The 23,247-nt window shown below is 44.6% G+C and overlaps 1 protein-coding gene across 1 annotated transcript in view; it reads right to left on the bottom strand.

Annotated features, from left to right (window-relative positions):
* TTLL9 (tubulin tyrosine ligase like 9) overlaps positions 1-23,247 on the bottom strand; it is a 46,865-nt gene that overhangs the window by 23,130 nt on the left and 488 nt on the right. The window contains exons 2-5 of the mRNA XM_061125683.1: positions 20,058-20,101; positions 10,911-11,003; positions 9,020-9,131; positions 6,740-6,925 (exon numbers count right to left, since the gene is read on the bottom strand). Of these exons, the coding sequence (XP_060981666.1) occupies positions 6,740-6,925; positions 9,020-9,131; positions 10,911-11,003; positions 20,058-20,101 (435 nt within the window). The remainder of the gene's footprint in view (positions 1-6,739; positions 6,926-9,019; positions 9,132-10,910; positions 11,004-20,057; positions 20,102-23,247) is intronic.

Below are 23,247 nucleotides of genomic sequence, written 5' to 3'. Positions count from 1 at the left end.
TTTCGCTCTCATCTTCTTGGAGCATGGCCCAGCTGGTTAAAAGCTCTTTATACAATGTGAGATGGACAGAGCTGTCACTGACATGCCTATTCCAGAAGATGTCCTCCTAAGGGAAGAATCCTAAAGAGTGGAGAATAAACTTCCTGCATGGTGATTTATCAGGGTGGTTGAGACTGGAAATTATCTAATATCTAGCCTGCTGGACTGTCATTTCCAAAAGCAATCATGATATTCCCAGTCCCATATGTCTTCCACAACCTTATTACCCTCCACCTTCCATCAAGAGCAGAAATAGCTGTCCCTTCTCCTTGAATCTGTGTGAGCCTATAGGACTGTCTCAGCTATTTTTGTGTACAGCAGAAGTGATCCTGTGTGAGTTCCAATACTGGGTCATAAAACACAGCACAGCTTCCACACGCTTTCTCTTGGGGCATGGTCACCCTGGGAACCCAGCCACCATGCTGTGAGGAAGCTCAGGGCACATGGAGAAGCCCATGTGAAGGGCAACTGAGTCTTCCAGCCCTCAACCCTGGCTGAGCTCCCGGCCAGCAGCCAGTACCAACTTGCCAGCCGAGCTAGTGAGCCAGCTTGGCAGTGAATTCTCCAGCCCTCGGTAAAGCTGCCTTGATAAATGCTGGAGCAGCCATAAGCCCAGTTTGGAGACTCGTGAGCTACATCAGAGACGACTGTTGTTTCAAGCCTCTGAGTTTTGCAATGAAGCAACGGAAACCGAAATTTAGGGGAACAGTTCCTAACAATCATAATGTTAGCAGCTAGTATTTCTCAGCGATGAACCAGGCACACAGATTTCACACTCATGACCTCTTTAAAGCATTTCAAAAAACTTGTATGTAGGCATTAATATCCCCATTTTGCAGCCAAGGAAATCAAGGAACAGAGAGACCAAGCCCTCTGCTCAAAGTTACCTAGCTTGTAGGTGACAAATCCAGGCTGGTTAAATCTGTGTTTCATAAGCCTAGGGCTTACTCAGCTTCTGCAAAATGTGAGGGAGCATGCAGAATTAGGTGATAAACATGGTGTCACTTCTGGGAGCATCAGTGTTACTTGACAAATCAGGAGGAACATATCTTTATAGTATTTTTATTTAAAGATATGTTATTGATTGGGCTTCCCTTGTGGCTCAGTTGGTAAAAAATCCACCTGCAATGCAGGAGACCTGGGTTCAATCTCTGGTTTGAGAAGATCCCCTGGAGAAGGGAAAGGCTACCCACTCTAGTATTCTGGCCTGGAGAATTCCATGAACTCTACAGTCCATGGGGGTCACAAAGAGTTGGATACGACTGAATGACTTTCACTTTCACTTTCATGTTATTCATTGGAAAACAATACAAGTGGATTATTAAAATGAACCCAGTTTGATTTTGTATCACCTGCAGCCACTCACAGCCCATCACCCCCTCCCTCCCCTTGCCATGCCCTTGGGGGCCATTCATTACAGGTCATATTCAGTGGGTGTTGCAGATGTGGTTGGTGGTCTCCCTAGCAACCATTCTCTTTCCTTGCCAACGGAACTCCATTTGGGTCTCCTCTTCCCCATGGCCCTGCCCTCTGGGGAGGTCTGAGCTCTCACAGTGGTTCCACGTCCCCGCAACATGATTTATTCAGGTGTGAGCTGGCAGGATGCCAGGGGAAGTCTGCTATGGTGACTTCTGGGAATTTGTGTCTTCCTCTAAAGGGCACAAAACTAGGGTATTCCCTTATTCCTGTGGCAAGTGGAGATGTGAGGGGGGTGAGTTAGGGCTTCAGCAGCCTTGTTGTGACTGAGAGGAGCAGTCAGCCCACTGAACTGGGAGTAGATGATAATGTAGAACTGCCTAACAAACCACCCCTGGATTTGCACAACCTTCCATCAAAGGAAATTCCCTGGGGTCTGTAAATCTGAATGAGGAAATTTTTTCATCTTTATTTTCATTAACCCGTGACCAGATTTTCATGTTTCCTTCCGTTATAAATGCAGGCAAGAAATCCTAGCAGCGTTAGCCAGGCCTGTGACTTGGCTCTCAAAAGAAATCACAGTTATTTTCATATCGCATTACAACTGTCGCTGATATATCTGTCTCCAAACACTGCTTATACTCGTTACAACCTCGAAATTATGATAACGATTGGGCCTGCTGCTAAACTCTCTTTAATTGTTAATGAAAAGCACATATACTCCTGCAGCAGAAGGAATGTGTTAATAGTTTGTGGCTGCCTGGTGAGAAGTGCCCACAGGACTCTGACTGCAGTGCTGCGGTGAAGCCCTGCCCTGCTGGCCAGGCCAGAGACGAGGACGCAGGGACACAAAGGCTGGCCCACTCCTGGGACACAGGGGACTTCTGACAACAAATTGGGCTTGAGGCCTCACTGGGCCTCGATGAGCTCCCCTCAGGCCACCCTTCCTTCACTCTCTCCCTCACTGGGGTCAGACGTGGTGGTGTTATCAGCACCCCTAGCCTCTCCCAGCTCCCTCCCCCTTGTCCCACAGGCCACACTCTGGCCTGTTGAATCTTGTCTTGGCTCTATTTCTCAGAAGACCCAGACTAACACAGTTGGTAACTGTTTTACAACATAGTTGCTTTCTTTTACAGTCAGACACACTCTATGCTAGGCTTCTAAAAACCCTGTTCTATGATGGGATCCACACATTTCACCAGATGCCAGAGACACAAGGCATGAGAATAGTTCAGAACACTTGCCTTCTCGTCTGAGCTGCTGTGAGTTGGGGTTTTCTGTTACCTGCTATCCCAAACATCCCAACTCTTGGGAGAGTTCAGTGAAAAAGTGTGAGAAGCGCTGGTTGGGGTAAACCCACATGAGAAAATGTTAAAACTCTATTTTTACCATCCTGTAGTCTGGACAGAGGCCCCCAGAGCCCAGCACAGCCCAGTGGTCACCCCAGATGCTCACAGCCCTTAGTGAAGTGTCAGACCAGCTCTGTGGACACAGTGAGAGACTGACAGACAAGGCCCTAAGCGCCTATCACCTGCCCTCCCAGCCACACAAGGGAAGCTGGAGGAGCAAGCATGGTCCCCATGAGCTGGGTCCTGTTCATTTCCTTGTCAATCCAAAGGGCCTGGGCTAGTGGGAGAGAGAGAACGCTTAGGTGGAAAAAAGTCTGGATTGAAGTGATTTATACACTAGACTGATGGGACGGGAAGATGGGTCCCTATATGTGTGCACTAAGTCGTGTCCAATTCTTTGCGACTCCATGGACTGTAGCCCGCCAGGCTCCTCTGTCCATGGGATTCTCCAGGTAAGAATACTGGAGTGGGTTGCCATGCCCTCCTCCAGGGGATCTTCCCAACCCAGGGATCAAATCCACATCTCTTGTGTCTCCTGCATTGGCAGGCAGATGTAGTAGGGTGACATGAAGGGGATGACACTGTCTGCTCCCTTTGGACTCAGCTCAACCCTCTCCTTCCAAGACTGCCCTGCCCCCACTGAAGAGGAAGATGAAGGCTCACAGGCCCCAGGGAACCATGCACAGGAGACACTGGAGGGAAAGGCAGGCTGGTCGCTGCCCCAACTGGCCTGGCCACAGCAACGATGTGAAAAGTCTGGTATATGAGTGGATGACAACTGGCTGGGTCACAAAGGCAGGCCTTGTGAGAATAGAGGGATTCAAGGGGCTTTCTCCCTCTAATTTCCAAATTTAGGGCAATGTCCTATTTTTTAACATTTCTCCACACCAAAGGGATCCAAACAACAGGATCCCAGAACTAATGATCTGGCCCACTGGTTCTCAGAGTGTGGCACCCACACCAGTAGCACCCTTATAACCCCGTGTGATGGTTAATTTCATGCGTCAACTTGGGTGGGCAATGCTGCCCAGTTGTTTGGTCAAACATTTGTCTAGATGCTGCTAAGAAGACATTTTTTAGATGTGATTAATATCTACAATAAGTAGACTTTAAGTAAAGAATATCATTCTGGATGATGTGGGTGAGCTTCACTCATTCAGATGACAACTTAAGAGCAAAACCCAAGGGTTCTGGAAAAAGAACAATTTTGCTGCAAGACTGTAACAGAGAAATCCTGCCTGAGCTTTCTGTCACCACAGTTTAGACTTACCAGCCCCCACAATATCACACGAATTAATTCCTTACAGACACACACACACACACACACACACACACACACACACACATACACACACACCCCCTAATGGTTCTATTCCCCTGGAGAGTCCTAACTGCCCCATTTGGGAATTTGTGAGGCATGCAGATTCTCAGGCCTCACACCAGGCCTAACTGAATCCAGTAGAGTGGGTGCTTCAACCAACTCTCCAGAGGATCCTCGCATGTGAGAACTACTTCTCTATAGTCTCATTACTCAAAGTGTTGTCTGTGAACCAGCCCCAGTGGCTCACCATGAGTGGTTAACAATGCAGATTCTGAAGTCTCATCCAGACCTGCTGAGAGGGGCTCTGCACTTTAACCAGATCCCCAAGGATTTGTGAGCACGTCCAAATTTGGGAAGCATGGACCCAGTGCTCCCCAGGGGCAGGGGGAAGAAATGGTGTTGTCTAGACTCTGTGAAATAACAATAAAAATGGTCAATTGTTAGGCACCTAAGTGCAAAGCACTTTATACAGCTTATACAATTCATGTATACAACCCATGTAACTTCAATGAATTATCTCATAACCCTGTAAGGCAGGTGTGTCCATTAAGGGCATTTTACAGACGAGGAAATGGACTGAGAGGGGCTGAGTAACCTGCTCAGGGTCACAGAGCTCGTGAGTGGTGGCTCAGAATTAGAACCCAGACTTCTGACTAGAAACACGAACTCTCCACGCCCCACACCCTAGACAGGGAGCCTCAGCGATTCAGGAGAGAGGAGACACACACACACACACACACACACACACAAACATATGCACACACACACAAACGTGAAGCCAAGATTCCTCCTCTTAATTACAGCTGTCGTTGTGTCGCTGCTAACAAAGGCCGGGGGCTGGGAAAGAAATCAACTTAATGTGCAGTTGCTTGTTCCCAATTAGCACAAATTACCATGTGTCTGAGAAGATAATACTGGGAACTGGGATCCGCCCCACTGGGTTGCTGTGTTCCTCTGCTTAACACCCATCCAAGCCCTTCTCATTGGCCTTCCCTTCTCCCAGGGAGGGGGATGAGCCTTCCAGCCACATATCAGAGGCCTGAGTAAATCCTGGCTCAGTCCCCTTTGGGAGCATCCATTGTTTTTTGTCAGTTTCCCCCTCCATTCACGTGTGTGTACCTGTGAGTGCATGCTTGCTAAGTCGCTTCAGTCATGTCCGGTTCTTTGTGACCCTATGGACTGTAACCCTCCAGGCTCCTTTGTCCATGGGATTCTCCAGGCAAGAGTACTGGAGTGAGTTGCCATGCCCTCCTCCAGAGGATCTTCCCAACCCAGGGATTGAACCTGTGTCTCCTGCACTGGCAGGCGGGTTCTTTACCACTAGTGCCGCGTACCTGTGATATTAGCTAAATCTGTATCAGCCAACACTAGCCTGTCCTCAGCCTCAAGAAGGACTGCCCCCTCCCTACCCTACCCCCAGCTCCCTTCCTGGGGCTCAGCATGTTCCCATATCCAGAAAATACTGGGGGGCTCTGATAATGCCATTCAAGGCTATGGTGGCATTGTTTTGAGAGTCCAGCCCTGGCATGAGGAAGGGCTGAGGGGCTGACAGGAGCTCTGGCATCCTTGCCCTCCTCTCAGTTTCTTGATCCCTCCAAGGACTCCCTCCAGGTGCAAGGCCTTTGTGCTTGCAGGTCCCTTCTCCTGGACTGCTCCTACCTCTGCCCTTCTCTGGGCTGACTCCTCTGTATCCTTCAGATCAAAGCTCAATTCTTTTTCTTTTAAATTTGTTTCCTTTTGTTTTTGAATACTAATTCTTACAACAACAATAACTATCATTCAGTGAGGACCTAAGATATGCTGTACTTTTGTTAACCCATTTAGTCACATGACAACATTATGCAATCGATAGGTGCTTATAGTGATCCTCACACTCCAGATGGGGAAACCGGGGCACAGAGAAGTTGAGTCATCTCCCTGAGGTCACACAGCTAGCAGGCGGCACAGCTAATAGTTGAACCAAAGGGTCTGGCCTCAGAGCCCAATCTCTCACTTCTTCAGAGAAGCCTGCAGAAGGACTGGAGAGAGTCCTCCTGCTGTTTGCTCTGCTGGCTCCACTCTCCTGATCAACACTTGCCACAGCTGTAACCACACATGTATCCTCTACCTGAGAGCTATCTCCCCACCACCCAGTTCTGTGCCTGGCACATGGCAGGTGCTCAAAGAGCATGTGTGGGATGCCTGAATAAATAGGTCTCAGGCTCCTCATCTTTAAAACAGGGCAGATAATACCTCCTCCCAAGGGCCATTATGAGAATGTGGGCAGTGCAAGCAAAGCCCTTCTCACAGCCTGGCCATTGTTTTCATTCAAGTCAGAAAGCAACTTCTCTGGGTTCCCTGCCTTGGGGGCCTAAGGCTCATTTGTTTATCTAGTGAACATTTGTTGAGCATCTACTATACATTTACTGAGCATATACTGTGTACCAGCAGTCACAGGTGCCGAGTCCACACACTGCAGAGAGAAGGAGATGTAGTCAGCCCTTGAGGGAAAATCAGATGGGGCATCTAAGGCTGAATTCCCAGGCAAAGTCCTGTCCAGACATGTGCCAATGAAGGAGCCCTGCTCTAGTGCCTAGGATGCCCCAACCCCCAGGCCTCAGCACTGGGCACTCACAGGTTTCATGATCCAGGTGATGCCCGGGTTTTTACGAAACTCCTCCACAAATAGGTGGTACTCGCAGGGCATCTCAAAGGTTTTGGGGAAGAAGTCGCACTTGGCTGCCTCCAGCTTTCCTGCCTCACGCTCCATTTGTTTCCGGAATCGCTTCAGGTTCTTCACCATGTAGTTCTTGCGGGTGAGCTGGGCAGCAAGATGGGCAGGCAGGTCACTGGTGCTCGTGCTTACTGCCCCGTCCGCCTGCCAACCCCAACATCCCACCAACCGCGGCCCTCAGCAGACCCATTCTCTGCAAGGTAAGAGTAAGAATAAGAGCAACTTTGACTGAGAGTCTGCCAGTCTGTAATGATCTCGACTAGGCAGTCAGGGAAACTGAGGCTCAGAAAGGTTGTCAGTTGCCCAGAGCTATCCAGATAACAGGCAGCACAGGCAGGGTTTGACCTGGACCTGTCTGACCCCAAAGTTCTTGTTCTAACTGCTAAGCTGCACTAACCTTTTCAAATCTCCCACCTTTGTTCCCAACGCTCCCGCCCGTCCCATCTTCGTGGTCTCAGTTCAGTTCAGTTCAGTCGCTCAGTCATGTCCGACTCTTTGCGACCCCATGAAGTTGCAGCACGCCAGGCCTCCCTGTCCATCACAAACTCCCGGAGTTCACTCAAACTCATGCCCATTGAGTCAGTGATGCCATTCAGCCATCTCATCCTCTGTCGTCCCCTTCTCCTCCTGCCCCCAACCCCTCCAAGTATCAGGGTCTTTTCCAATGAGTCAACTCTTCGCATGAGGTGGCCAAAGTACTGGAGTTTCAGCTTCAGCATCAGTCTTTCCAATGAACACTCAGGACATATCTCCTTTAGGATGGACTGGTTGGATCTCCTTGCAGTCCAAGGGACTCTCAAGAGTCTTCTCCAACACCATAGCTCAAAAGCATCAATTTTTCGGCACTCAGCTTTCTTCACAGTCCAACTCTCACATCCATACATGACCACTAGAAAAACCATAGCCTTGACCAGATGGACCTTTGTTGGCAAAGTAATGTCTCTGCTTTTTAATATGCTATCTAGGTTACTCATAACTTTCCTTCCAAGGAGTAAGCGTCTTTTAATTTCATGGCTGCAGTCACCATCTGCAGTGAGTTTGGAGCCCAAAAAAATGAAGTCTGACACTGTTTCCACTGTCTCCCCATCTATTTCCCATGAGGTGATCGGACCACATGCCATGATCTTGGTTTTCTGAATGTTGAGCTTTAAACCAACTTTTTCACTTTCTCCTCTTTCACTTTCATCAAGAGGCTTTATAGTTCCTCTTCACTTTCTGCCATAAGGGTGGTGTCATCTGCATATCTGAGGTTATTGATATTTCTCCCAGCAATCTTCATTCCAGCTTGTGCTTCTTCCAGCCCAGCGTTTCTCATGATGTACTCTGCATATAAGTTAAATAAGCAGGGTGACAATATACAGCCTTAATGTACTCCTTTTCCTATTTGAAACCAGTCTGTTGTTCCATATCCAGTTCTAACTGTTGCTTCCTGACCTGCATACAGGTTTCTCAAGAGGCAGGTCAGGTGGTCTGGTATTCCCATCTCCTTCAGAATTTTCCACAGTTTATTGTGATCCACACAGTCAAAGGCTTTGGCATAGTCAATAAAGCAGAAATAGATGTTTTTCTGGAACTCTCTTGCTTTTTCGATGATCCAGTGGATATTGGCAATTTGATCTCTGGTTCCTCTGCCTTTTCTAAAACCAGCTTGTACATCTGGAAGTTCTCAGTTCATGTATTGCTGCAGCCTGACTTGGAGAATTTTGAGCATTACTTTACTAGCGTGTGAGATGAGTGCAATTGTGCGGTAGTTTCAGCATTCTTTGGGATCGCCTTTCTTAGGGATTGGAATGAACACGGACCTTTTCCAGTCCTGTGGCCACTGCTGAGTTTTCCAAATTTGCTGGGATATTGAGTGCAGCACATTCTTCCCTCTCATCTCTAGACTCCAAACAGCTCAACTTGCCTCATCCTGAAATCACACAATCCCTCAAGCATCCTGCTTGCTCCTTCTCTGCACCGGAGGCCAGCTAGCCCATGACCTCAAGCCCTCCCCAAGGCAGTGTGTTCCTCAGGTCTGAGATCCCTGCTGCCTCACACTAGCTCATCATGGATCTAGTGCACCTACCCCACACCTGGCATGTACCTCCAAATTCCCTTATACTTCTCCATCCTCGTCCCCGTGTCCCCGGCCAGCCGCTGCTCACTGCCATGCCCAGTCCCCGAGCCCACCCGGCTCACCTCGTAGTGGTTTCGGAAGTGACTGATCCGCACGTGCTCGCCCATGTAGGTGTGGTCAAAGTTCTCCCGAAGCCAGCTGACATCACACCAGTAGAAATCCCACTCCCCTTCGCTGGAGGCAGGGGTGGGACAGAAGTTAGGACTGAGGACCTCAGCACTGCCGGGGGTCTGGGGTGGGGCAGCTGAGGGGTGAGCAGCTGTGTGCCCTTTGGGGGTCTCAAGGAGGTGGTTTTGGGCTGCCGCTGCCCACCATGTACTTGGTGAGACCTGTGAAAACTACAGGCCTGTGAGAGTGAAAACTATAGAAATGTTCCTACAAAAGTCCAGGCTGCCAGCTTCCTTTGAACAATCAGCAGATCTCAGATCTGGCCATAATGAGCCCAGATGCCCCTCTCCCCCAGCGCTCATCACCATAGACAGGGCACACCCTCTCCAGATCACAGTCCCCCACTATGCTACATGGTCCACGGCAACCTGCCAACCTCACCTGCTCGTGTGAACTGCTGGGGTCCTAGAAGGATCCACATAGCCACCTCTGAATCCACATTACCAAGCAGTGGAATTAGGTCACATTTGTAAGCCCTTCCCAGTTCAAAAAGCTTTCCTCTCACTGAGTCTTCAGAGCAGCCCCCAAAGGGCTGTGATCCGCCTGGAGCCCTAAGATGGGGACGGCCTTGCTCACTGAGGACACAGCAGTCTCAGGATTCACACCCAAGCCTGCCCTCCTCCAAATTCTGATCCATTCCTCACCACCATGCCAGAGAGGGGGACAGGAAACTACACGTAGCTACTAAATTCACACAGCAGAGCGGGGTACACAGAGGAGATGCCTGAACAAGGCATGAATGACAATAAGTAAAACACCATGATTACTTTCAACTTTTTTAGTAAAAAATTAGATATAACCAAAGCCCCATGTATATCCCTGCCTGATTGTACCTCCTATCCTTTTGTCTCAAAGGAAGCCATTAGCCTGAACTTGGAATCATATCTATGAGTGTCTTTATAGTTTTTCTATGGACATATGTGTGTATTCATACATGGGGCATGGCATTGTTTGGCACATGCCATGTATGAATACACACATATATACACAGTAAATGTATATATACATATTAGGTTCTGTTATTATGTCCATTTTAAAGATGAAGAAACTGAGGCACAGAGAGGTTAAGGAACTAAGCTATTAAGTGGCAAAGCAAGAAAGGCTGCAGGAGTGGCAGAGTGGAAAGACGGAAGCAGATGGGTCCCACATTTCCACACCATCTCTGAACCTCCTACATCTGGACTTCAGTGGGAGGGGTAAATAAATTCTAGTTAGTCAAAGCCTCTTTTACTTTGTATCTCTGTTACATGCATCCAAATCTTAACCCTCACTAACATTAGCACCTACTATGTGCCAGGGGTTGTATGCTTGTTCATCTCAGTATCCAGAGGGCTCCGTATAGAAGAAGAAATGTAGGTTTAGGGGTCAAAACACTTGTTCAGGGTCACAGAATTAGTAAGAGGCCAGGACCTTCTATCATGGGAGAATTCATCCCATGGGTCTGTGATGGATGCATAGAGATCAATAGGACACTGGCTGTGAAATAGTCAAATTGCACTGGGTTTGAACCCCACTCTGGCATTTACTTTCTGTGTCACCTTAAACAATTGGCTTAATATCTCTGAACATAATCACACTTTTCTGGATTATGAGGCTTAAATAAGACAGAGATGGCATCAGTAATGCACTTGACACATTGTGGATGCTAAATAAATATTGGCCCCGTCATAGCCAAACTGGAACAAATCCCAGAGGCCACCCAGGGGAAGGGAGAAAAACAAAGGGAGACAAAGACCTGAGGGACAAAGGGAAGGAGAGATGAGGCTGGTGGAGGGGGGATCTTACTCCTTTACTTCCACCCATCCCGGCCTGTGGCGAAGGACGTCCATGAGAGTATTCATAAGAGTGGTCTTGAACCGGATTGAGGCTCTCTGCTCTCTACAAGAAAAGGCAACAGAACATTTATTTGCTCAGAATCAACTATTTCCCTAGGATGGTCCAAAGATAGGAAAAAAGGAAAAGGAAGAAATGTTCATTCCATACCTGGAAATGCCAAAACAGAATTACCAAATTTCAGAATTTAGCATCATAGCATGAAACACTTACAAAAATCAAATTGAGAATTACAGAATCTTTGAATCATTGAAAAATAATAGCATTCATTTTCTTCAGTGCTTTCTACAGTCTGGTGGCTTCACATAAGCCACTGCTAATCCTTTTATTAAATGATGTGTGCTCTGTGTGTGCTCAGGAGCTCAGTCATGTCCAACTCTTCTCGACCCATAGACTGTAGCCTGCCAGGCTCCTCTGTCCATGGAATTCTCCAAGCAAGAATACTGGAGTGGGTTGCCATTTCCTTCTCCAAAGGATCTTCCCGACGCAGGGATTGAACCTGTGCCTCCTATGTCTTTTGCACTGGCAGGTGGATTCTTTGCCACTGTGCCACCTGGGAAGCATATTAAGTGATAAGTATTTGTAAATCCCCCTTTCTGTCACTCATCTGAGAAGATGGAATGGATATAATTTTCCCTCTTCCTCCTACCAGGAAAACTACAACCCCAGGACATGAGATATAAAACAAACATAAGAAGACCCTGAAAGGTGGACAGAAGAAAGCAGACCGACTGGCTAAGGATCTCAGGATCCAAAGAATTGCATGTGGTAAATTCCCTGGGTTATCTTTTTGCCTCTTAGGTCCCAGACGTGGAGAGGAAGAAGCTGGCAAGTCAGAAACACCAATTGACACGGACAAAAAACTCCAATAAAAGCCCCTCTCTCCAACCAGGAAAGACAATAACTTCTGTACTCTGGCCAACTCTGTGACCTAGCAAAGGCTGAATGGGGAATCTAGACTTCCCACCGGGTTGGAACAAGGCATCCAACATCCCCCAAGACACCTGGGTAGGCTGGTGTCAGAGAAGGTCAAAGATGGAGCCTGGACTTTCATCACTAGCAGGTGGTAGTAAGATGCCCACATCTGCTGTGAAGTCCACATGTGCCTGGACTTCCATTCCCACCTGGCAGTAAGGAGGTACCCTCTCCCTTGGGTTGATTGTCAGCAGAGGCCTGGTGAAGAGTCAGGCCTTTCACTACTACCCAGTGGTAATGAGGCTGCACCTCCTGTGGTGTTCGAGGTGGTCAGGCGGGGAGCAGGAACAAGGCACTCCCAGCCAGGGTGAAATCAGCAGAGGCCTAGTGGAGCCAGAACTCCCACTCCACCCAGCAGTAAGAAGGAGCCCCCTCTACCCTCATGTGTCAGGGGAGGCCAAGTGGGGAACCTAGACTACCCTATATGACAGTAATGAGATGGTACCATACCCATTTCCCTGGCCAGAGCAGGGTCAGAAAATGTCACCTAAAATAGGTTTAAACAAGATCCAGAGTTCTTCAGCATAATACCCCAAATGTTCAAGATTCAATTGGAAATCACTTGTCACACCAAGAATCAGGAAAATATCAATGTGACTAATACCCATGCCAAAATGGCAGATGTGTTAGAATTATATGACAAATTTTCTAAAGCAGCCATCATAAAAATGTTTCAATGAGTGACTAAGGACACATTTGAAGAACATATGAGGAACCCAGGAAAAAAAGCAAAGATGTATACTTTCACTACTCTTATTCAACATAGCACCAGAAGTTCTAGACAGTTCAAGAAGGCAAGAAAAGTGATGTAGATCAGGAAGGAAAGAAGAAAGAAAATTGTCCCTTTTTGCAGATGACTATGTAAAACTTCCCAAGGAATTTAAGAAACAATTCATGAACCAATAGGTGAGATCAGTGAGATCACAGGATATAAAACAAATATTCAAAAATTAGTTATATTTCTATATATTATCGATGAGCACATGAACACTGAAATTAAAAATATAATTTACAAGTTCTTTTTAAAAAGGCATATTTAGGTGCAAATCTAACAAAACATGTGCAGAACTTATGTACTGAAAACTACAAAAGCAAAAATTCAAAGATCTAGATAAACAGAGAACCGTACCATGTACATGGATTGGAAGACTCAGTAGAGGTGTCAATTCTTCCCAAATTGGTGTGCAGATTTAATATGATTCCTAGGATCAAAATCCTAGTGAGTTTTTTTTGTAGGATAATTCTAAAATACATGTGGAAAGGCAAAGATATTAGAAGGACTTCCCTGGTGGTTCAATGGTAAGGAATTCGCCTGCCAATGCAGGAGACACAAGAGATGCAGGCTCGATTACTAGGTCGGGAAGACCCTTGGAGAAAGAAATGGCAACCCACTCCAGTATTCCTGTCTGAAAAATTCCATGGACAGAGGGGCCTGGCAGGCTACAATTCATGGGGTTGCAGAGAATCAGATATGACTAAGCAACTGAGCACACACAAACACACAAAGATATTAGAACTAGAAGATCTAAAACAAATTTGAAAAGAATAAAGTGGGGTCACTTCAGTTCAGTCACTTAGTCGTGTCCAACTCTTTGCGATCCCATGGACTGCAGCACGCCAGGCTTCCCTGTCCATCACCAAGACTCCTGGAGCTTGCTCAAACTCATGTCCATCGAGTTGATGATGCCTTCCAACCATCTCATCCTCTGTCGTCCCCTTCTCCTCATGCCTTCAATCTTTCTAGAATTAGGGTCTTTTCCAGTGAGTCAGTTCTTCATATCAGGTGGCCAAAGTATTGGAGCTTCAGTTCCAGCATCAGTCTCTCTAATGAATATTCAGGACTGATTTCCTTTAGGATTGACTGACTGGTTTGATCTCCTTGTAGTCCAAGGAACTCTCAAGAGTCTTCATCAACACCACAGTTCAAAAGCATCAATTTTTCGGCACTCAGCTTTCTTTATAGTCCAACTCTCACATCCATACATGATTATTGGAAAAACCATAGTCTTGACTAGACGGACCTTTGTCGGCAAAGTAATGTCTCTGCTTTTTAGTATGCTGTTTAGGTTGGTCATAGCTTTTCTTCCAAGGATCAGGCATCTTTTAACTTCATGGCTGCAGTCACCATCTACAGTGATTTTGGAACCCAAGAAAATAAAGTCTGTCACTTTTTCCATTGTTTCCCCATCTATTGCCATGAAGTGATGGAACCGGATGCCATGATCTTAGTTTTTTGAATGTTGGGTTTTAAGCCAGCTTTTTCACTCTGCTCTTTCACTTTCATCAAGAGGCTTTTTTAGCTCTAATTCACTTTCCCCCATAAGGGTAGTATCATCTGTGTATCTGAGGTTATTGATATTTCTCCGGGCAATCTTCATTCCAGCTTGTGCTTCATCCAGCCCAGCATTTCACATGATGTATTCTGCATAGAAGTTAAATAAGCAGGGTGATAATATATACCCTTGACGAACTCCTTTCCTGATTTGGAACCAGCCTGTTGTTCCATGTCCAGTTCTAACTGTTGCTTCTTGACCTGCTTACAGATTTCTCAGGAGGCAGGTAAGGTGGTCTGGTACTCCCATCACTTTAAGAATTTTTCAGTTTGTTGTGATCCACACAGTCAAAGGCTCTGGCGTAGTCAATAAAGCAGAAGTAGATGCTTTTCTGGAACTCACTTGCTTTCTCTATGATCCAACGGATGTTGGCAATTTGATCTCTGGTTCCTCTACCTTTTCTAAATCCAGCTTGAACATCTGGAAGTTCTCGATGCACATACTGTTGAAGCCCCGCTTGGAGAATTTTGAGCGTTGCTTTGCTAGCGTGTGAGATGAGTGCAATTGTGCAGTAGTTTGAACATTCTTTGGCATTGCCTTTCTTTGGGATGGGAATGAAAAATGACCTTTTCCAGTCCTGTGGCCACTGTTGAGATTTCCAAATTTGCTGGCATATTGAGTGCAGCACTTTAACAACATCATCTTTTAGGATTTGAAATAGCTCAGCTGGAATTCCATCACTTCCACTAGCTTTGTTTGTAGTGATAAAAGGCAACCATTTTGCCTTTTTGCAATTCTTTTTCTTGGGCATGGTCTTGATCGCTGCCTCCTGAACAATGTCACAAACATCCATCCATAGTTCTTCAGGCACTCTGTCTATCAAATCTAAGGCCCACTTGACTTCATACTCTAGGATGTCTGGCTCCAGGTGAGTGATCACACCATCATGGTTATCTGGGTCATGAAGATCTTTTTTTAATAGTTCTTTTGTGTATTCTTGCCACCTCTTCTTAATATCTTCTGCTTCTGTTAGGTCCATACCATTTCTGTCCTTTATTGTGCCCATCTTTGCATGAAATGTTCCCTTGGTATCTATAATTCTCTTGAAGAGATCTCTAGGCTTTCCCATTCTACTGTTTTTCTCTATTTCTTTTCATTGATCATTTATAAAGGCTTTCTTATCTCTCCTTGATATTCTTTGGAACTCTGCATTCAGATGGATATGTCTTTCCTTTTTTCCTTTGCTTTTTGCTTCTCTTCTCTTCTTAGTTATTTGTAAGGCCTCCTCAGACAACCATTTTACCTTTTTGCATTTATTTTTCTTGGGAATGGTCTTGATCACTGCCTCCTGTACAATGTCATGAACCTCCGTCCATAGTTCTTCAGGCACTCTGTCTATCAAATCTAATCCCTTGAATCTATTTGTCACTTCCACTGTATAATCATAAGGGATTTAATTTAGGTCATACCTGAATGGTTTCTTACTTTCTTCAATTTAAGTTCAAAATTCTTAACTTTTGAGTTTTGCAATAAGGAGTTCATGATCTGAGCCATAGTCAGCTCCCGATCTTGTTTTTGCTGACTGTATAGAGCATCTGTCTCTATCTTCGGCTGCAAAGTATATAATCAATCTGTGGGGAAATCAGTCTAATCAATTTCAAAACATTATGTAGCTACAATAATCAAAACTGTGTGGTATTCACAGAAAAAGAGGTACAGAGACCCAGAGAAGAGAAAAAAGAGCAAGGAAACAGCACACAAATCTGCCCAACTAAATTTTGACAAATGAACAAAATCAATTCAATGGAGGAAGAATAGCTTTTTCAATAAATGGGGCTGGAGCGATTTGATAGGCACATGCAAAATATGAACCTAAACTTAAACCTCGTACTTTATTGTGTGAACTAGTTTTAAAAATTAATTTTATTTAATTAATTAATTTATTTATTTTTGGCTGCGCTAGGTCTTTGTTGCTGTGCACAGGCTACTCTTCATTGTGGAGCACAGGTTCCTCCTTGCCGAGGCTTCTCTTATTGTAGAGCTTTGACTTAGTTGTTCCTTGGTATACAGGATCTTTCTAGACCAGGGATTGAACCTGTGTCCCCTGCATTGGCAGGCAAATTCTTAACCACTGAATCACCAGAGAAGTTCCTGAGACCTTATTGTTTATATAAAACTTAACTATAGCCCCCCTGGGCTCCTCTGTCCTTGGGATTTCCCAGGCAAAAATACAGAAGTGGGTTGCCATTTCCTTCTCCAAAGGATTTTTCTGACCCAGGGATAGCACCTGCATCTCCTGCATTGCAGATGGATTCTTTACTGCTGAACCACCAGGGAAGCTCAAATTAATAGCACAGGAAACTTAAATGACCAACAAGCATGTTAAAATATACTCAACCTTATCAATAACCAAGAAATGCAAATTATGATAAAAAGGACTTCTGCTTTTAGTTATGATATAAAAGGATGTGAAAGAGTTTCAATCCTATAATTATAATGAGAAAATAATGCATAGAATAAATGTCCTTGTTCCTGGGGCTAGTGGAGAGCAATAGACAAAAGAAAACTTGACGAACTAATTCCAGAGAGAAACAAGGCCTTCATCAAGGAGCAGAGAAGATGCAGCAGTTTCCAGATCTGGGTCTGAGTTGGACAAGTAAGGGAACGATGCCAGCAGTGGAAGATAGAATTTGTGGTGCCAGGAAAAATTAGCCGAGCTTAGACAACATGTGGGCTTCCCTGGTAGCTCAGCTGGTAAAGAATCTGCCTGCAATGCAGGAGACCCCAGTTCGATTCCTGGCTTGAGAAAATCCCCTGGAGAAGAGATAGGCTACCCACTCCAGTATTCTTGGGTTTCCCTGGTGGCTCAGACAGTAAAGAATCCACCTGCAATGCGGTAGACCTGGGTTCGATCCCTGGGTCAGGAAGATCCCCTGGAGGAGGGCATGGCAACCCACTCCAGTATTCTTGCCTAGAGAATCCCATGGACAGAGGAACCTGGCAGGCTACAGTCCATGGGGGTTGCGTAGAGTCAGACTGAGTGCCTAAGCACAGCACAGATGACACGTAGGGTGGATAAAAATCTGGAAGAGCCCTTTCCCAAACCAAATGGAATAAAGCTGGATTCTGGCAAATTTGCTTAAAAAAAGAAGCACTATAGAAAACAGCAAAGCTGAGAGAAAACCCAGACTTCTGCACATGGTGCTTGCATTCCAGCAGCCCTGCCAGAGTTGAATCTCAAAGTAAACAAAAACAATCAAACAAATAAATTAAAAAAAAACAAAACTGCAGTCCTGTCTCCTCCCAGGTCAGATACTAACAAGCTCAAAATGGCAGTATAGGAGGCTAGGCTTGAGATGAAGTCAGTGTATTAAAGTTTTGATCCAACCCATGCTCCCAGTGCATATAATAAGTTATGTTTATACTGTAGTCTGTTAAGTGTGCAATTGCATTGTGTCTCTTTAAAAATGGACATATCTTAATTTAAAAACATTTTATTGCTGGGACTTCCCTGGTGGTCCAGTGGTTAAGAATCTGCCTACCAATGCAGGGTACACGATTTCGACCCCTGGTCTCAGAAGATCCCACATGCCTTGGAGTAACTAAGCCTTTGATCCACATCTACTGAAGCCCACGTGCCTAGAGCCTATGCTCAGCAGCAAGAGAAGCCCGTGCACCACAACGAAGAGCAGTCCCCACTGGCCACAACTAGAGAAAGCCCATGTGCAGCAATGAAGACCTAGCACAACAAAAAATAAAATGAATAAATAAATATGTAAATAAAAAATCTTTAAAATTCTTTATTTCTTAAAAAAAATGCTCACCGTCATTTGAGTCTTCGGTGTGGTGTAGTAGTAACATCGAAGATCACAGATTCTCATAATAAATATAATAATAATGAAAAAATTTGAAATGTGAGAATTACCAAATTGTGACACAGACACAAAGGCAGAAAATTCTGCTGGAAAACGGCACAAATAGACTTGGTCAATGTAGGGTTGCCACATACCTCCAATTTGTAAAAAAAATATCTGTAAAGTGCAACAAAGCAAAGTATAATAAAAGGATGTATGCCTATACACAAACACATGTACACAATTATATGGGTGTGGAAGTGGGTGTATATAATTTTTTTGGTCTTCACTATTTTTTACACACAATGTGCAGAATGGAATACAAAAAATATAAGACATGCAATAATAAAGCAGAAAAATGTAATGCATAATCAAGAGGAAAAACAGCCAATTGAGATAAACTCATAAATGACCCAATTATTGGAGTTATCAGATTAAGACTTCACACAGATACTATATGTTAAATAATTTATATGAAAAGATGGATATAATAAGTAAATATATGAGTTATTGCAGAAAAGATATTAAAAGTCTAAAAAGGAACCAAGATGGAAAAATCTAAAACTGAAAATTGCAGTATCTGAAATTAAAAATTCATAGGATAAATTTAACAGGGGATAGGACATTATCAAAGAAAGGACAGTAATGTTAGTCAAAGGGTACAAATTTCCAGTTATAAGAGAAATGAGTTTTGAGGATCTAATGTATAGCATGGTAACTATACTGTATGATATGCTTGAAAGTTGTTAACAGTAGATCTTAAGTGTTCTCACCATAACAACAACAAAATGGTAATTATGTGAGGTGAAGGATGTGTTGACTAACCTTATTGCGGTAAACATTTTACAATATATACGTGATGTGTATCAAATCATCACATTATACACTTTAAATTTACACGATACTATATGCCAATTGCATCTCAGTAAAGCTAGAAAACAACTGAAAGATAGTAAATTTGAAGACAAGACAATAGAAATTATTCAATCTGAATTAAAGAAAGAAAAATTTAGAACAACAGATCTCAGTGCCTCACAGGATAATATCAAACAATATAACATACATGAAATCCATGGCAACATACATATGCAGTCCATGGGGTCAGAAAGAGTCGGACACGACTGAGTGACTGAACTGAACTGAATAAAACTGATGGATGGTTTCTGCTATCAGAAGTGCTCTTTGTTTTGTTGAGGTGGGAGCAGACGTGTAAGTTTGGGGGGCCAGGATCTGGAACATAGTGGAATCGCTCTGCGTGCAAGAGTGAAAGGTTTAAAATTGGTGGAAAGGAGTCAGTACATATAGACAGAAAGCAAAGAAGATGGTCGCTGCATGAGAGAAAGGTCAGAGACCATGCGTGCCCTCCCCAGTAGTGGTATAGTCAGGAAGGACTTTAGAAAAAACAGAAATATCTAAATGAAAAAAGAAAATTCTAAAAGAATTGCCATGGTGTGCAATGTAACTAACTCCTTAACTTCCCACAAAAATCTTCAGCAAAGTCTGCATTGCTCACTCCTGCTTTGTGCATGTGGATTCTGTTTAAGAAATCCAAAAAGATGCTGAGTTATGCACCCAGGTTACTGTTGCAGAGTGGTGCAGAAATTTAGAATGGATTTGTCATTTGAGTTATCAAGTCCACTTTACATGGTTGTTGAACAAGGCATGGGAACACAGATACAACATGGTCTGTGGAGGCCAACAAGCTCTGCCACTAACAGATCCTACAGTCGAGCAAGTAACAGCTTCTCTGAGTTTCAGTCTCCCCATCTGTAAAATGGACAGAATAGTAGTATCTACTTCAAAGAATTGTGGTCAGGATTCATTGAGATAAGCAAGTGAAACAACAAGCCCAGGGCCTGGCAAGTGCTTGCTAATTGTTTATTACCATTATCCTTATCATTATCAAAGTAAAGAAGGGGGAAGGGAGAGATGCACAAAAGGAAGGAAGGAGGGCTGCAATTAGTTCTGGGTTTATTGGACTGGGTGGGACCACTCACCGTTCTTTTCCTTTTGGCAATCCATGGCCCTTGTAATTTTGATTCTGCAATGAGAAAATGAAAGTGATATAATTTTATACATTTCCATTCTGTTTTTCCAGCTCAACTTACTGCAGATATTAAAATTTTCAAACTATCAGACTCAGCACTGCACAGATGCTATGACAGGAACGTTTAGCCTGGCAAAGTTCTCACTGGTTAGCATGTACCCAGAAACTTGGTCCTAGGAATGAACCCCCAAGGATCCAAGGGTCCACGTCACTCTAGGCTTACTCCAGATATGACCGTATAGTGAATACCCAGTTTTAAGTGTTTCAAATGTCCAACCATGAACCCCAGTATGAGGGCTGAACTCAGTAGGATCTGGACCTTTTATAACATTGAATGTTTGATTAGACCCATGATTCAGGAGGAGCTGGGTTAATGACTAAGAGCAATGTTAATTGCTTTGACTCAAAATGGACCTTCCAAATCCTCAAAGGGTATTTGGGAATATTATCTCCTACAACTATGTCCAAAACAGTTTGATCCTCAGTCCTGGTATGACTGATCCCTAAGGCAGGTGTGAAAGGAGAATCAGAAATTGGTCTTATGCAAGATGACCTATGCACCTTGGACAGATGAACCATCTGTATTAGTTTTCTATTGCTGCATAACAAATTACCACAAACATAGTAGCTTAAAGCAGTGCAGATCTATGTCCCACAGCTTCCTTGGACCAGGAGTCAGTCTGGGCACATCTTAGCTGGATCTTCTGCTCAGGTCTTGCAAGGCTACCATCAAGGTGATGGCTGTGGTTATGTTTCTCCTCTAGGGCTTGGGGTCCTCTTCCAAGATCATCCGGATTGTTGGCAGAATTGTTATTTGGGGTTGTACAATTGAGGTCCCTGTTTATTTGCTAGTCATTGGTTGGGACTGCTCTCAGCTCCTAGAGGCTGCTTGCAGTTCCTTTTGAAGTGGCCCCCTTAGGCAGTTCAAAACATGGATGCTTACTTTCTTCTAGGCCAAAAAAAGCATATCCCTGATTCCAACCCTTCTCCCACTCCAAGTTGGCAATGATGGAGGCTCATACAACATGGTAATAACTATCCCATCAAAGCCACAGGCTCCATCGACACTCAAGGGGAGGGCATTATACAAGGTGTGTACACCCAAGGTGGGAATCTTGGGGGCCATCTTAGAATTCTGCCTACCACACAATGCTGTGCTGTACTTAGTCGCTCAGTTGTGTCCGACGCTTTGTGACCCCATGGCCTGTAGCCCCCCAGGCTCCTCTGTCCATGGAGATTCTTCAGGAAAGAATACTGGAGTGAGTTGCCATGCCCTCCTCCAGGGGATCTTTCCAACTCAGGGATCAAACCCAGGTCTCCTGCATTGCAGGCAGATTGTTAACCCTATGAGCCACCAGGGAAACCCAAGAATATTGGAGTGGGTAGCTTATCCCTTCTCCAGGGCATCTTCCTGACCCAGGAATCGAACTGGGTCTCCTCCACTGCAGGTGAATTCTTTACCAGCTAAGCTATCAGGGAAGCCCGTCCTACACAATGCTACCCCTCAAAAAGCCAGTAGGAAGGGCTAGAGGTTATTGTTTTACAAAACCTGCAGAAGTAAGCCCCTCACAAAAGCAAGGGTAATTTTATCCTGTTCCAATCAAGCCCCTCTAATTCCCCTAGTTAAGTGTTCTAATCTTTTTTCATAATATCTTTTATATCCTCACATGTTTATGTATGCTTACACAGTTGCTCCAGAGTCTTTGCTTGAAAAGAATTTCCCATTTCTCACTGAATTGTCTTGCCTTTTCTGTCAAAATTCAATTGGCTATATATATGTGGGTCTATCTCTAGACTCTATTTTGTTCTATTGACTTATTTGTCTACTCTTATGTCCCTACCACACTGCCTTAATTACCACAAGTTTCTAGTAAATCTTGAAATCAAGTCGAGTAAGTCTGATTTTTTCAAGATTGTCTTTACAAGTTGAGGTCCTCTGGACTTCAGTATTAATTTTAGGATCCTCTTGCTAACTTCTATCAGAAGAGTATATTGGTGTTTTTTATTGGGATTATAATGAATGTACAGATCATTTTGGGAAGAAGTGAGATCATAAACGATTGAGTGCATTATTCCATGAATATGGTCTATCTCTATAATCTTAAGTTTTCAATTTCTTTCCACTGTTTTCTAGTTTTCAGTATAGAAGTCTTGAACATGTTTAATTACATTTATTTTTAGACATTTGAATTTGTGATGCATTGTAAATTTTCACTTTCCAATTATTTGATGGTAAACAGAATAAGGACTGATGCTGAAGCTGAAACTCCAATACTTTGGCCACCTCATGCGAAGAGTTGACTCATTGGAAAAGACCCTGATGCTGGGAGGGATTGGGGGCAGGAGAAGGGGATGACAGAGGATGAGATGGCTGATTGGCATCACTGACTCGATGGATATGAGTTTGAGTAAACTCCAGGAGTTGGTGATGGACACGGAGGCCTGGCGTGCTGCGGTTCATGGGGTCGCAAAGAGTCAGACACGACTGAGCGACTGAACTGAACTGAAACAGAATAAAGCTCCCTCAAAATGTGTCCATGTCCTAATCCCCAGAACCTGTAAATATGTCAGGTGTGTGTGTGTTCACTGATGACCAGTTCTTTGGGACCCCAGGGACTGTAGCCAGCCAGGCTCCTCTGTCTACAGAGCTTTCCAGGCAAGAATACTGGAGTGGGTAGCCATTTCCTACTCCAGGGAATCTTCCCGACCCAGGGAGGGAACCCGTATCTCCAATGTCTCCTGCACTGGCAGGTGGGATTCTTTACCACTGTGCCACTTGGGATTGCATGGCAAAGGGAAATTAAGGTTGCAGGTGGAATTAAGGTTTGGAATCAACTGACTTGAAAATAGAAACATTATCCTGGATTATTTGGGTGGGCCCAAGATAATCACTTATTTTTTTGCTCTGAAAGTGAAAGTCGCTCAGTCGTGTCCGACTCTTACAGTCCATAGAATTCTCCAGTCCTTGGGTAGCCATTCCCTTCTCCAGGGCATCTTCCCAACTCAGGGATCGAAATAAAGAAATGGAAGTGCCATTCTTCGGAGGTGGAACACGGGGTAAGAAGCAGGCCGGGTGGGACAACTGGATTCTGGAGTAACTCATTCTTTTCTCTGAGTCTAATCTTTCCCAGATTAGAAAT

This window comes from Dama dama, chromosome 23, assembly GCF_033118175.1.
Source record: "Dama dama isolate Ldn47 chromosome 23, ASM3311817v1, whole genome shotgun sequence".
Taxonomy (NCBI): domain Eukaryota; kingdom Metazoa; phylum Chordata; class Mammalia; order Artiodactyla; family Cervidae; genus Dama; species Dama dama.
Note: the sequence above shows the minus strand (reverse complement) of the source record. Positions and strands in the feature narration are given on the sequence as shown.